This window comes from Vitis riparia, chromosome 12, assembly GCF_004353265.1.
Source record: "Vitis riparia cultivar Riparia Gloire de Montpellier isolate 1030 chromosome 12, EGFV_Vit.rip_1.0, whole genome shotgun sequence".
In the NCBI taxonomy this organism is placed as follows: Eukaryota; Viridiplantae; Streptophyta; class Magnoliopsida; order Vitales; family Vitaceae; genus Vitis; species Vitis riparia.
Genome location: NC_048442.1, coordinates 7,946,085 through 7,961,872, shown reverse-complemented (window position 1 = coordinate 7,961,872; position 15,788 = coordinate 7,946,085). Strand labels below are relative to the sequence as shown.

At 32.6% G+C, this 15,788-nt stretch overlaps 1 protein-coding gene across 1 annotated transcript; it reads right to left on the bottom strand.

Moving 5' to 3' along the window:
• Positions 1–2,139: 2,139 nt before the first annotated feature.
• LOC117926146 (anthocyanidin 3-O-glucosyltransferase 2-like) lies at positions 2,140–3,687 on the bottom strand. The gene has a single exon (XM_034845226.1). It carries the CDS (start codon positions 3,646–3,648, stop codon positions 2,242–2,244), a length of 1,407 nt encoding a protein of 468 aa, XP_034701117.1. The 5' UTR covers positions 3,649–3,687; the 3' UTR covers positions 2,140–2,241.
• Positions 3,688–15,788: the final 12,101 nt, after the last annotated feature.

Sequence of the window (15,788 nt, the reverse complement as noted above, 5' to 3'; positions counted from 1 at the left end):
AAAAGTAAAAAAACAAACAACCTAAATTCTAAAACTAAATGGTTTTCAGCAAAAAGCCAAAAAAACAAACACCACCTTAGTCAAAGCATTTGCAAATTGATCTTTAGTAGGTATATATATGATACGATGAGATTCCCACTGATAACATGATCGCGCATAAAGTGAAAGTTGATAGCAATGTGCTTCATTTTTTTAGTGAAAAATAGAATTGATAGAAATGTAGGTAGCACCAAAGTTGTCACAATTTATAATAGGTGTCTTAGAGAGTTGAAGGCTAAGTTCACCCAAAAGAGATTTGAGCCAAAGGAATTCTATTGCTATGCAAGCAAGGACATGATATTCAACCTCCACAGAAGATTGAACAACAGACTTTTGCTTGCAAGAGCACCAAGAGATAACTTTACCACCAAGGTAGACAATATATGTAGTAGTAGATGTCCTGTCATCCCTCTTGCCAGCCTAGTCAACATAAAAAAAAGGTCGTTAGAGCCAAAGGTTGATGACACTTAAGGAGAATACCATGATGGATAGTGTGCTTAAGATAGCGAAGTAGACACTTACTTGTTGACCAGTGCATGAAATGGGCAAGCTATCATGAAGAGTAAAGGAGGTAGGTGTAGAGAGTTGTATAATAACCTCCTTGGCACCATCTAGTTTGGTGCAAGTGAGAAGATCCCATATATATTTATGATGAGTGAGTAGTAACCCTTGAGGCATGGAGAGAGCTTCGATGCCATGAAAATAGTGCAAGTCTCCCATGTCTCACTGAGAAGATCCCTCTCTTTTTATTTACAATTGCAACAATGTCACCATTTACTTTCTTGTCTATGTGAATAACTTACTTGTGAGAGGGAACGATATGTCCTTCATAGCTGACTTTCTTATAGTACTAAATTAGGGACATGTTATTCTTCATCAATAAATCTACCTATGTTCATAAATTTCCAATCTTTTTTATCTAAAAAAAAAAAAATTAAATAACAAACCCTAATCTATATTGAGATCTTTCAATTTTTTTTTAAATATTCAAAATTAATTAATGAATATAAAATGCTAAGCTTAAGGTTAAAAATATTAACCAAAAAACTGATCTTCAAACCTTAAATCCCTAAATCTTCAGTCCCGCGTTTCTTAATTTCTCTTATCTCTATGCACAAAGAGTTTATGTAAAGAGATGACAAGAAAAATATATTTTATAGGGTTTTTAAATACAAAAAGAACTTTCTACTCTTATTAAAATTATTTATTTATTTATTTATTGTATTTCTAATTTGCATTTCTAACCTTAAAAATTAATTTGGGGTGTTATAGTGTATGATGTAGGTGTTGAAAAACTTGTCGAATGTCACACATGAGGATGTGAAGAATTGGATGCTACATGAGGTAAATACATGAAATTTTGATGACAATTGAGGGCAGTCCGATCACTTCATAGTGTATGTAGAGAAGGGTACTTATGTCAACTCCTATTTGAAAAGGAAACATAACGGGGAAAAATAATAAAATAATATGACCCGAAGAGTTTGCTTAAGGTCCATGTCCTACATAATTAAACTAAAAAATTACTAAAAATTCTTATATAAATAAGAAAAATTTCCCTTCAAAAAAACAATAGATTAAAATTTTGAAGTTAAAAGCATTTTTATTACATGGAATTTTTGAAAGCACGTGAACTCCTCATTTTTTTTTAATAATTTTTTTATTTATATAAAAGTTATTATTTTGTTTATTCACCTAACTTTTTTTTTTTTTTTTTGAATTTGAATTTTAATTTAATAGGTCTTGAAAAAGTCATTTCCTATTAATTATTACTTAATTATGTATGTTACAAAATTAATGATCATCTTGAACATTTCTCTTTCCAACCTTAATAGGGACCCAATTGAACAAATTCTAGTACTTACTATAATAAAATAGACTTTTAGGAGTCCAAACTCAAATTGGACCATCAAATTCTCAATGGTACTATTACTATTGACCTTAATAAAACAATTTTAATAGCTTTGTTGATTGTAAATTATATTGTTTATTTTATTATTAACTTAACTCCCTACACGGAAGATTATCAATTGTGCATTCATGAACAACTAACGTCTGCATAAGATTAAATTTATGTCATTTTAAACTTTTTTCACTAAATGATAAAACGAGAACAAACTTTCTTATAGATTTCGAAATCAAAGAAATTACACCAGCATTGAAATAAAAACATATGATAAAATAACGATACGATGCATTAGGTTATGGAATATTAGTCATTACGTTTTCAATAAAATGACCTAAAAAAGAGTGCGAGGATCCACCATCTATCATAACTCTTCTACTTATTTGTTGCATTTCATTCATTTTCTTCCTCACTTCACTATTAATGCTCATCAATTTCTTTAATCCGTTTTCAATCTCATGAGCATTTACAATATAGCTGTTATCCTTATCATAATCCATTTTAATTTCTACTGCTAATCGTAAATCTTTCACCATTTGAAATGCATTGATTTGTTGTTCCGCATACATTGGCCATGTGGCTACTGGAACACCATTCCATATGCTTTCTAGCAAAGAATTCCATCCACAATGAGAAACAAATCCTCCAACAGCTGAGTGAGCTAAAACCGCTACTTGTGGGGCCCATCCAATCATCTTTCCAATTCCAGCCGTCCGCGGTAAAAACCCTTCCGGTAGAACTTCCTCAATATTTTCGTAGTCCCTTGGAAATGCCATTTTACCGTTTGGGGGAGCTTGGCGAAGGGACCACAAGAAGCGATGCCCACTGCGCTCTAACCCATATGCTATCTCCTTGATCTGATCCGCACCAAAGCTTCCTATGCTCCCGAAGCAAAGGAAAACAACTGACGATGGAGGCTGATCATCAAGCCAGCTCATGATGGCACTAGCATCTTGTTGATCCCCACCATATCCCATTTGGGTGTTGAGACTGGGTCCAACGGGATACACCGGCGGTATTTTACTCCCAGAAAATGATTGAATAGCATGTGATTCAAGATCAATAAATGTATTTACCATAACACCCTTGGCTTGTCTTAATCTCCTCATATGATACATATACCCCGGAGCCCCACCGAGTTCCTTGTAAAAAATCATAGGAGGGAAGACCTTACCTGGAACCGAGTTAGCATAACTCGGAACCTGCAACTCAGCATCCGGGTTCTTGAACTCATCAAGATTCAAGCCCTCATAATCATGGAGGAACTGAAGATGCAACAGGAAGCCAAGAGAAGCGGCGCTGGAAGTGGAGAAGAGATAGGAAGGCACCCCAAACTCATCGGCCACATCAATCATGTGGGTGCAGAGCGCGTCAATAACGAACCCAGCGAGCCGAACCGAGTTGGAGCGAGTGAGCTCGTGGACTGCGTCTCTGACGAGTAGTGTCTGAGCTTTGATGAATTCAGACATGAAGGGACCAGGCGTCGTCGCTCCGGAGCTGAACTCTACAGGAGGAAGTGTGACGAAACGTATGGAATCAGAGTCCGTGGTCATACTATCAATGGACCCAAACGGAAACTTCATGATGAAGATCGTGATTGAGAATCGGGGGTCTCGCTGAGTAAGCAGCTTTGCCATCTCCACTGTAGGTGAAAGGTGGCCAATGATCGGAAGTGGGATGAAGACAAGCTCAGTTTGTTTCATCACTAACTACCAGTCACTGCAAAGAGAGAAATATTGATGTTATGAGGGCTGTGCGGTGGTGTGATTATACTAGTGGCTGAATGGGTTATAAACGACTTTTCATAACCAGCCTGATTAGTCTTGGGGCCGAGAAACAGATGTCATGGCTTAGCTGTTTCAATCTATTTTCTTTTACTTGTCGTTTTCGTAAGATTTGTGTCCGCCATTGTTGAAAATTGAGGCAAGAGTGAGTGCTTCTAGATTTCTGTCATTTCCATATAAAACAAACAATAAAGTCATACATTGAAAAAAATAATACTGATGAGAAAGCTTGTGTTCATTTACGGTCATGACACTATATAAATACAGAGTAAATATTATGCACAGAAAATTACAAAAATGATATCATAAATTATGGCCGAATGATTTATAGTTGACCCATGTAATTAGTCATTGATTACAACAGAAATTTCATCCATTTAGAGATTTTGGTTGAGTTTGTGAGGCTTGAATATCAGGATGTGAAGCTGCAAGATTGTAGGAACGAGATTCTACACTATTACTCCGCTGCAAGATGGTGCTCCCATTAGAGACACCAATCTTGGATCGAATCCGAAGAAAGAGTTGTCGACTCAAAGGCTTAGTCAAAGCATTTGCAAGTTGATCTTTGGTAGAGATATATGGTATGATGAGATTCCTATTGATAACATGATCACACACAAAGTGAAAGTTGATAGTAATGTATTTCATTTTTGAGTGAAAAAAAATCGATAAAAAGGTAGGTAGCACGAATGTTGTCACAATTTATAATAAGTGTCTTAGGGAGTTGAAGACTAAGTTCACCCAAAAGAGATTTGAACCAAAGGACTTCGGCAACTGTGCAAGCAAGGGCTTGATATACAAACTCTGTGGAAGATTGAGCAACAGACATTTGCTTGTGAACTAAGAGATAACATCACCACCAAGGTGACTTATACAAATTATTTTAAAAAAATATAACTTTATTTGCAAAAGAATTTTTAATTAAAAATTAATTTTTGGGACACCTTTATTTACAAAACAATTTTTGGACATTTTTTATTTAACAAAGAAATTTTTGGACAATCATTATTAAAAACAAATTTTCAAATTCTATTAAAATAATTTTTTTAGATTTTTATAAAAGCATTTTTATGAATTTTTATTAATAAAAAAAACTTTCTTTTATTAAGAAAGAATATTTTTAAATTATTATTTTATTAAAACATGTTTACTGAATTATTCCTCTTATTTAAACAAAATTTCTGATTTGTTTGATATTCAATTCTGTACACACTCAATAAATATATACAAATAAATATTTATAGAAACCAATAAAATTAAAATAAAATAAAAGAAGATAATAAAATGTGTACCCAAATAAGCTTACAACAAGTTCAATGCTCTATTTACAGCTTTTCAAGTCTCACTTTCTCTCATGAAATTCTATACTTCATATGTCATAAATTTGTATTCAACCAACAAAATTACAGAATGAGTCTATGCAAAAACAAAAATAACCCAAAGTAAATATCCATACAAGTACAAAATCTCAAACAAATATTTAAACCCAAATTCAAATTTCAAATTAGTCTAATAAATTTCGTCAATTAAAATGAGCTTAAATTACTATAGGTCTTAACCCAAAATATCCAAATTAATAACCAAAATACAAACACAATCAACCAAACCTAAAATTAGATAAATTAAAATAAATTCTACTAGGCTTAAATTTAATATCTCATAATCCAATCCTAATTTAATATACAAACCTAAATTCACAACCAAAATCAACTCAATTTAATATGCAAACCCACGTCCAAAATATATCATAATATTATATCATATCTAAATTAAATAATTCAATTGAGTACAACCATATAAATTATCAACTAATCAAAGCCAAATTAACAAATTTCAAATTAATTCACCAACAATAAATTATTCTAAATTTCATATTAATTTACCAACAACAAATTAACCTAAATTCTATATTAATTAACAAAGTTCAAAAATTTCATATTAATTCAATAATTCAAATATCACAAACAATAATTACTATTAAAATCAAATATTGAATAATAATAATAATAATAATAATAATAATAATAATGAAAAATGAGTGTGATGGGAAAGTGAGGGAATGAGAGAAAAGAAGAGGGGATCATCGGCGGATAGTGGCTCGTTGATGGCTACTGACTGGTGGTTTCGCCGACGGCGATAAGGGTTGATGGCTTTTTGAAAAACAAAAACAAAATAAAATAACAAAAAAAATGAAGACAATAAAAAAAAAATGGGAGAAAAAAAGGGATGGAGGGGCGTTGGAAATGGCTCTGGTGTTACGCCATCGACAATGGCGATGGAGAGATGGGAAGTGGCATGGAAGAATAAAATAAATAAATAAATAAAAAAGAAAAGGCTAGGGTGAAGAGTGGGAGGGAGTGTGGTCATGTGGCAGTGGAGAGTGGTGTTGGGGCTAAGAAAAAAGATGGAAGAAAAAAATGGGACCGGCCATCGGCTGTGTGTTGGCAGGCAAAGAAAGTGAGACAGAAAAAAAAACAAAAAAAAAAAAATCTGCTTGGCCCTTTTTTCCCAGGAATCAAAAATCCAAAAGAAAAAGGAAAGTGAGAGGAGAGAGAATTTGGAAGTGACTGAGAGAGGGGGGTATGGCGGGGAATGGGGGTAGGTGGAAGAGAGAGGAGAGAGAAAATAAAGAAAAGGAAGAAAAAAAATAGTAATAATAAAATAAAATAAAACAACATAAAAATAATAAAAATTAAGAATTAAATAGTGAGTAAGTCAAAAATATCATATGTAATTGAGATTTAAAATTTAAGAATAAAATTATGGTCAAAATTAATGCAAAAATAAAATTATGACAAATTTTAGGGTTTACACCCGTACATATCTATGATGAGTAGTAACCCTTGAGGCATGGAGACAACTTCGATGCCAAGAAAATAATGCAAGTCTCCCTTGTCTTTCATTGAGAAAATCCATCTCTTTTTATTTACAATTGCAACAATAATGTCATATTTACTTTCTTGTCTATATGGATGACTAGGGATGGCAACGGGGTGGGTTCGGGACGGGTCGCCCCCATCCCAACCCCGTCCCGTTTATTCAAAACAATTCTCATTCTCGTCCCATTTAAAAAATTAAACGAGGCAGGGCGAGGCAGGTATGATAAATTCTCATACCCGCGGGTTTTATTTTTAGGATGTAAGGAGAGGAACAAGGAATAAACTTTATGGTAGAGAAAATTATAAGATAAAAAATAGAGAGAAAGAAGAAACAATGAAGAAAAGATGGAAAAAACTTTAGAGTCTCACTAAGGCTTTTTAGGAGTCTCACCTAGAAGAAAATCAATGGAATCTCACCATTGAGGGTTGCAACCTTGCAATGAAAGAAATTATAATATTATTCATCAAATTCATTCCTTTGATTTACATTGATTAGTCTATTTATAGGCTTCTTTAAGAAATCCAAAGTCTACTAGGACTCTAATAACCTATTATGACTCAAATTCTAATTATATTATAACTCAACTAGCTAATCCTAATTAGACTCCAACAAATACCAATCTCAATTCAATTCTAATTAATATTAATCCTACTTAAAATTTACTTAGGTCTTCCCTTTCTTCATTGAATAAACTTTAAAAGGCTTTCCCCCATCAATTCTCCCCGACTTGAAAGAACTCGGCTTCGACGAGTTAGATGCTTGATACAACTCATAAAGATCGAGGTTAAGCTTCTGAAAATCCGTTGTCGTACTCCATGTATTCTCAGAGTGTGGTTTGCCTCGCCATTTTACCAAAAATTTTTGGTATCCACCTTGTCGAGTAGACACAAGTTGATCATCAAGAACATACTCGATCTCAGGACATGGGCTAAGAAGGTTCACCATCTTGGATTTGATTTTTTCAAATGCCTTGTTGGCCGCCTTGGTCCAAATAAATAAACCAGGTTTCATGCATTCAGTAATTGGGGCCATAATGGAGCTGAAATTTTGAATAAATCGTCGATAGAATGTAGCCATTCCATGGAAGCTTCGCACCTCATGGATATTTGTTGGTACTGGCCAATCAACAATAGCTTTTATCTTCTTTAGATCTGTTTTAATACCCTTAGAAGACACAACAAAGCCAAGAAATACAATACTAGGGCTCATGAAAGTACATTTTTTCAAATTAATGTAAAATTTTTCAGCCCTAAGAGTGCGCATTACTTGCTTCGAGTGTTCCTCATGATCTTCACAAGATCGACTATAGATAAGAATATCATCAAAATAGACAACAACAAACCGTCCAATAAAAGGTTTTAATACATGCGTCATAATCTGCATGAAGGTACTTGGAGCATTGGTTAGTCCAAACGGCATGACTAACCACTCATACAATCCATCCTTAGTTTTGAAAGATGTCTTCCATTCATTTCCTGGTCTAATACGTATTTGATGATATCCACTTCTTAGATCAATCTTTGAGAAGATTACTGATCCAACCATCATATCTAGCATGTCATCAAGTCTTGGAATTGGAAATCGATACTTGATTGTGATTTTGTTGATTGCACGACTATCCACACACATCCGCCATGATCCATCCTTCTTTGGTGTTAGTAGGGCAGGAACTCCACAAGGACTTAGGCTTTCACGAATAAAGCCTTTGGTAAGTAATTCATCAACTTGCCTTTTCAATTCAGCATGCTCTGTTGGATTCATTCTGTAGGCTGGTAAATTTGGTAATGATGCACCGGGAATCAAATCAATGGCATGTTGTACGTCATGCATAGGAGGGAGTTGATTAGGTAACTCTGCAGGCCACAAGTCATAAAAGTCATCAAGGATTTTACGTACGTTTGCTGGATATTCCTTATCTCGTTCTTTAAATTCTTCCACTTTCCGAGCCATTAAAGCAAAAATAACTTTAGTTTCCTTGCTCTCATTTTCAAATTGACACATAGTAAGTACCTTTTTTGGTTGTGCATTCTCATCTGACTTCTTCATTGGAGGGACTTCTTTCATTGGATGAAGGATTTTCTTCCGTCCGTTATGTATGAGAGCATATGTATTTTCATAGCCGTCATGTTGAACTCTTCTATCAAAGAGCCAAGGTCTTCCAAGTAAAATATGACTTACTTTAATGGGTAAGACCTCACACCATACAGACTCTTCAAAGTCCTTACCAAAAAGGAATGTTACTAAACAACAAAAACTTACTGGGATAGAGGTGTCATTAACCCATGCTACTCTGAATGGATTTGGATGTCTCTCTATTTTAAGGTTTAGCTTCTCAACAAGTTCTTGTGAAGCTATGTTCAAACTGCTACCTCCATCAATGATCATGATGCATAATCACCTTTGGCAAGAAATACGTGTTTGGAAAATGCTAATACGTCGCCAATCTTCTTCTCCTTTTACTTTTGGAACGGTTAATAAAGGTCATACTACAAGACTATGTCCTTCCGTCATACCATCATAGTAGTCACATTCTTCACTAACTTCATTTTCATTGTAGGTCTCTTATTTCTTTAGGTAACTTTCCAATTCAGATTCTGGTTCTTCAACACAAAAGTGTAAACCTTTGGTTGGGCATACAACAGCATAATGACCATGCCCACCACACTTAAAGCATAAAGGAGTCGCGTCTACTTTTCTATCTCCATTGCTCATTGAATTTTTACCCTTATTACCATTATGATGAGCCACATTCGAAGTTTGTTGAGTGTTGTCCCCACCATTCACATGATTAGGAGTTCTGAAGTTTGATGTGCTTAAAGGTTTGCTTGCTGTCCTGTTGGAGAAAGTGTTCCCAATTTGTGAACTTGGACACCTGGAAACCCGAAATTTGAGGCCTTCTTCTATTTTGAGGGCTAGTTGATAAACGTCATCTACGGTATAAGTGTGTGCAGTTATCATCTCAAGTTGAATCTCCATTCCAAGTCCAGCTTTGTAGCGGGCTGCAAGTTGAGCATCACTTTCCCACACTTGATTTCGAATGCTCAATTCATGGAATTCTTCTGTATATTCTTCAACGGACTTGGTACCTTGTTTAAGGGAAAACAATTTTGTATACATAAGTTGTTCATAATCAGTTGGGAGAAAGTGCTCCTTCATTTTCAACTTCATCTCGTCCCATGTGTCAATAGGCGGTTGGCCGGTTCTATGAGCTTGATTCTCAATATTATGCCACCATAGACGTGTTGCTCCTTTCAACTTTGCTTTCACAAAACAAACTTTTCTATTTTCGGGCATTGCATACCAATCAAAGTAATCTTCCATTGACATAATCCAATCAAGAAAAGCTGTTGGATTTAGTTTTCCATAAAATTCAGCAACTTCAAGACGTACATTTTTTGTCACATCATCATCTAGCTCAAAAAGTTTGGCCCTTCTTTGATTCCCCATCATAAAATTGTCTTGTTCTTCGCGTGATCGACTTGACGACTATCTAAATTGATGACTTGCAATCTCCTCTTCAATTGGCATTTTTCTTGACTCTTTTCTAATAACTTCATGATCTCATCAAGTTTGCTATTTAGTTGTATTATAGCATCTTAATGGGATTGTTGTGTGGCTGAAATTTCCTCCAAGCGTATTGTAGTGGCATCTTGATTGCTAGAAGTTTTTTTTGGAACTCATGTTTGCATATGCCTTCAAGCCAAGAATTTTGGCTCTTTTTTGAATTTTTTTTGAATTACTTTTAAAATTTTTAATTATATTAAAATAATTAAATTATTATATTTTTTATAACTTATTTTATTAAAAATATTTTATTATTATCTATATATTAAAAATAGTAAAATAGAAATGAAATTAAATTAATTTTAAATTTTAAATTAAATTAAATTTAAAAATTAATTTTATATATAATTGGGGCAAGGCGGGGTGGGGTGGGGCAATACTCGAACCAGTCCGAACCTATCTCGGGTTTTTAAAAAAATTCTCAAACCCGTCCCAAATCCGTTTATTAAAATTAAACCTCATCCCATTAGGAGCGGGGCGGGTACCCAAAAAAACCCACCCCATTGCCATCCCTATGAATGACTTACTTGTGATAGGGAACAACATGTCCTTCATAGCTAACTTTCTTAAGGTACTAAATTAGAGACATGTTGTTCTCCGTTAATAAATCTACCTATGTTCATAAATTTCAAATCTTTTTTATCTAAATAAAAATTAAATAACAAACTCTAATCTATATTGAGATCTTTTAAACTTTTTTAAAAATGTTCAAAACTAATTAACAAATATAAAATACTAATTTCAAGGTTAATAATCTTATTTAAAAAATTGATCTTCAACCCTCCGTTCTTTGATTCCCCTGATCTCTATACAAAAAGGGTTTATGTAAAGAGAAGAGAAGAATAATATAATTTATAGGGTTTTTAAATACAAAAACGTTTCTACTCATATTAATTTTTTTTTTTTTTTTTTTGTATTTCTAATTTACGATTCAAACCTTGGAAATTAATTCGAGCTGTTACAGTGTATGATGTAGGTGTTGGAAAACGTGTGATGACCATAGGTGTTGCAGTGATGTCTGAATGCTAGTGGAGAATTTGATGCTGCAAATGAAGATCCATTCCAACAAGATGTAGGAGGAGTAATGGGGTGGTATGATAAAATAATAAAAGAAAGTTATAGTGATGTTTGAATGTTGGTGAGGAATTTAATGCTATCAATGAGGATTTATTAAAAAAAAGAAAAAAGAGTAATGAGATGGTATAATAAAATGTTTAGTTTTAAATTAATAAATAAAAAAAATCTTGGTTTAATGAAATCAAATTGGTATATTTTTAGAATCAAGTTTTGAAGTTAATAATTTTAGGTAAATGGGAAATTTACTAACTCAACCTAAATTCAAGAATAGATTAATTAAATTAATATAATGAATAATAATAATAATAATAATAATATATACAATTTTTAGGAATATGAAATAATAATTTTAGCTAAATAATTAATTGTAATGGTTATTATTATTATTATTATTATTATTATTATTATTATTATTATAATATTATGTTAGGTGATGATTAAGTTCTTTAACAATAAATTTTTCAAAAAAATTGTGCGTTTCTTTGAGGTTAGGGGACTTAGTTTTGATTTTCGTGAAAAAGAATGATATGTTATTTGGAATTATATAAAATTTCTTTTCCATTTTTGTCCTCTATGTAACATCTTGGATTTTTAGATAAGAATTTTTTTTCGATTTTTGAAAATAAATAAATTAAATAATTAAAAATTCAATTAAATTATAAATAATTAGAGAAAGTAAAACCTTAGTAAAACAAATAAAACAATTAAAAATCCAATTAAATTTAAAATAATTTGAAAAAGTAAAACATTAGTAAAATAATTAAGTTTCCAATAATTTAAAATAATTGAAAAGTTGAATAACCTCAAAACTATGCAAATGGACTAGAAAAGAATTATATTAACTAAACTATAAGTATTAATTTAGGGATATACTAGAAGTGTCACATGTCACACTTTGGAGTAGTCAAATGTCATGCATAGAGATATAAAGAATAATTGGGAATATATTAGAAGCACCACATGGTCGCCGAATGTGACATGTGAGGATATGAAAAATTGGACACTACATGACAATTAAGGGTAGTTCGATGTAGGGAAGGGTATTTATGTCAACTCCTATTTGAAAAGGAAACATGAAAAGGAAAAAATAATAAAATAATATGAACCGAAGAGTTTGCTTATGGTTAATATTCTACAAAATTAAACTAAAAAATTCTTATATAAATAGGAAAAATTTACCATCAAAACAAAAAAATAGGTTAAAAATTTCAAGTTAAAAGCTTTTTTATTACATGGAATTTCAGTTTTTGAAAGCACCCCCTCATTTTTTTAAAATATTTTTTTATGTTTATATAAAAGTTATTATTTTGTTTATACCAAGTTATTATTTAATTTGTTTATTCATATAATTTTTCTGAATTTTTTTATTTAATAGGTCTTGAAAGAGTCATTCCCTATTAATTATTATTTAATTATGTATATTAGAAAATTAATGACCATCTTGGAAATTTCTCTTTCCAACATTAGTAGTGACCCAAGTGAACAAATTATAGTACTCACTATAATAAAATAGACTTTTAGGAGTACAAACTCAAATTGGATCGTCAAATTCTCAATGGTATTATTACTATCACCTTAATAAAACAATTTTAATAGCTTTGTTGATTATTAATAATATTATTTACTTTATTATTTATTTTAACTCCCTACACGAAGATAATCAATTGTACATTCGTTAACAACCGAGATTTGTATATGATTAAATTTGTCATTTTAAACTTTCTTCATTAAATGATAAAAAGAGAACAATTTTTTTAAAAAAAAAATTGAAATCAAAGAAATTACATCAACATTGAAATAAAGCATATGATAAAGTAACAATCCGATACATTAGGTAATGAAATATTGGTCATCATGTTTTCAATAAAATAACCTAAAGAAGAGCACGAGGATCCACCATCTATTATAACTCTTCTACTTATGTGTTGCATCTCATTCATTTTCTTCCTCACTTGACTATTAATGCTCATTAAATTCTTTAATCCATTTTCAATCTCATGAGCACTTACGATATAAATGTTATCCTTATTACATATTTTAATTTCTATTGCCAACCTTAAATCTTTCACCATTTGAAATGCGTTGATTTGTTGTTCCACGTACATTGGTCATGTGGCTACATGAACACCATACCATATGCTTTCTAGGAGAGAATTCCATCTACAATGAGAAACAAATCCTCCAACAGCTGAGTGGGCTAAAATCGCTACTTGTGGAGCTCATATAATCACCTTTCCAATCATGTGGGTTAAAAGCATGTTAATAACGAACCCAGCGAGCCGAACCGAGTTGGAGCGAGTGAGCTACTGGACTGCGTCTCTGACGAGTAGTATCTGAGCTTTGAGGAATTCAAATATGAAGGGAACAGACAGCGTCGCTCTGAAGCTAATCTATACAGGAGGAAGTGTGATGAAACGTATGGAATCAGAGTCCGTGGTCATACTATCAATGGATCCAAACGGAAACTTCATGATGAAGATCGTGATTGAGAATCGGGGGTCTCACTGAGTAAGCAACTTTGCAATCTCCACTGTAGGCGAAAGATGGCCAATGATCGGAAATGGGATGAAGACAAGCTCAGTTTGTTTCATCACTAACTAGCAGTCATTGCAACAACTCTTCATAACACGCCTAACAGTCTTGGAGGTCGAGAAACTGATGTCATGGCTTAGCTAGTTCAATCTATTTTCTTTTACTTTTGTCGTGGCCTTTGTTGAAGATTGAGGCAAGAGTGAGTGGTTCTAGATTTATGTCATTTTCATATAAAACAAACAATACTTATTAGAAAGCTTGTATTCATTTACAGTCAATACACTATATATATAAATACATAGTAAGAATATTATGCACAAAAAATTACAAAAATGATACCATAAATTATGCCGGAATGATTTATAATTGACCCATGTAAATTAGTCATTGATTATTGCAGAATTTCATCCATTTGGAGATTTTGATTGAGCCCAGTGAGGCTTGAATATTGGGATGTGAATATGTAAGATCGTAAGGATGGGATTTTGCACTATTACGCCACTGCAAGATGGTGCTCCCATAAAAGACACCAAGCTTTGCTCGAAGCTGAAGAAAGAGTTGTTAACTCAAAGACTTAGTCAAAGCATCTGCAAGTTGATCTTTAGTAGATATATATATGATACGATGAAATTCCCACTGATAACATGATCACGCATAAAGTGAAAGTTGATAGCAATGTGCTTCATTTTTGAGTGAAAAATAGAATTGATAGAAAGGTAGGTAGCACCAAAGTTGTCACAATTTATAATAGGTGTCTTAGAGAGTTGAAGGCTAAGTTCACCCAAAAAAGATTTGAGAAAAAGGAATTCTACAGCTGTGCAAGCAAGGACATGATATTCATCCTCCATGGAAGATTGAGCAACATACTTTTTCTTGTGATAGCACCAAGAGATAACTTTACCACCAAGGTAGACAATATATGTAGTAGTAGAGGTCCTGTCATCCCTCTTGCCAGCCTAGTCAACATAAAAAAAGGTCGTTAGAGCCAAAGGTTGATGACACTTAAGGAGAAGGCCATGATGGATAGTGTGCTTAAGATAGCGACATAGACACTTATTTGTTGACCAGTGGATCTCAATTGGATAGTGCATGAAATGGGCAAGCTATTATGAAGAGTAAAGGAGGTAGGGGAAGAGAGTTGAATAATAACCTCCTTGGCACCATCTAGTTTGGTGCAAGTGAGAAGATCCCATATATATCTATGATGAGTGAGCAGTAACCCTTGAGGCATGGAGAGAGCTTCGATGCCATGAAAATAGTGCAAGTCTCCCATGTCTCACTAAGAAAATCCCTTTTTTTTTATTTACAATTGCAACAATGTCACCATTTACTTTCTTGTCTATGTGAATAACTTACTTGTAACAAAGAACAATATGTCCTTCATAGTTAATTTTCTTATGGTACTAAATTAGGGACATGTTATTCTTCATCAATAAATCTACCTATGTTCATAAATTCCCAATCTTTTTTATTTAAAAAATAAATAAATAAGAAACCCTAATCTATATGAGATCTTTCAATTTTTTTAAAAAAAATATTCAAAATTAATTAATTAATTAATATAAAATGCTAATCTCAAGGTTAAAAATCTTATCCAAAAAACTAATCTTCAAACCCTAAATTCCTGAATCTTCAACACTGCGTTTCCTAATTTCTCTAATCTCTATGCACAAAGGGTTTATGTAAAGAGATGACAAGAAAAATATAATTTATAGGGTTTTTAAATACAAAAAGAACTTTCTACTCTTATTAAAAGTATTTATTTATTTACTTATTTTTTGTATTTCTAATTTGCGTTTCTAACCTTAAAAATTAATTTGGGGTGTTATAGTGTATGATGGAGGTGTTGAAAAACATGTGATGACCTTAAGTATTTCAGTGATGTTTGAATCCTCGTGGAGAATTTGATGTTGCAAACGAAAATTCATTAGTTCGATCACTTCATAATGTAGAGAAGGATATTTACATTAATTAATATTTGAAAAAGAAACATAAAAAAGGAAAAA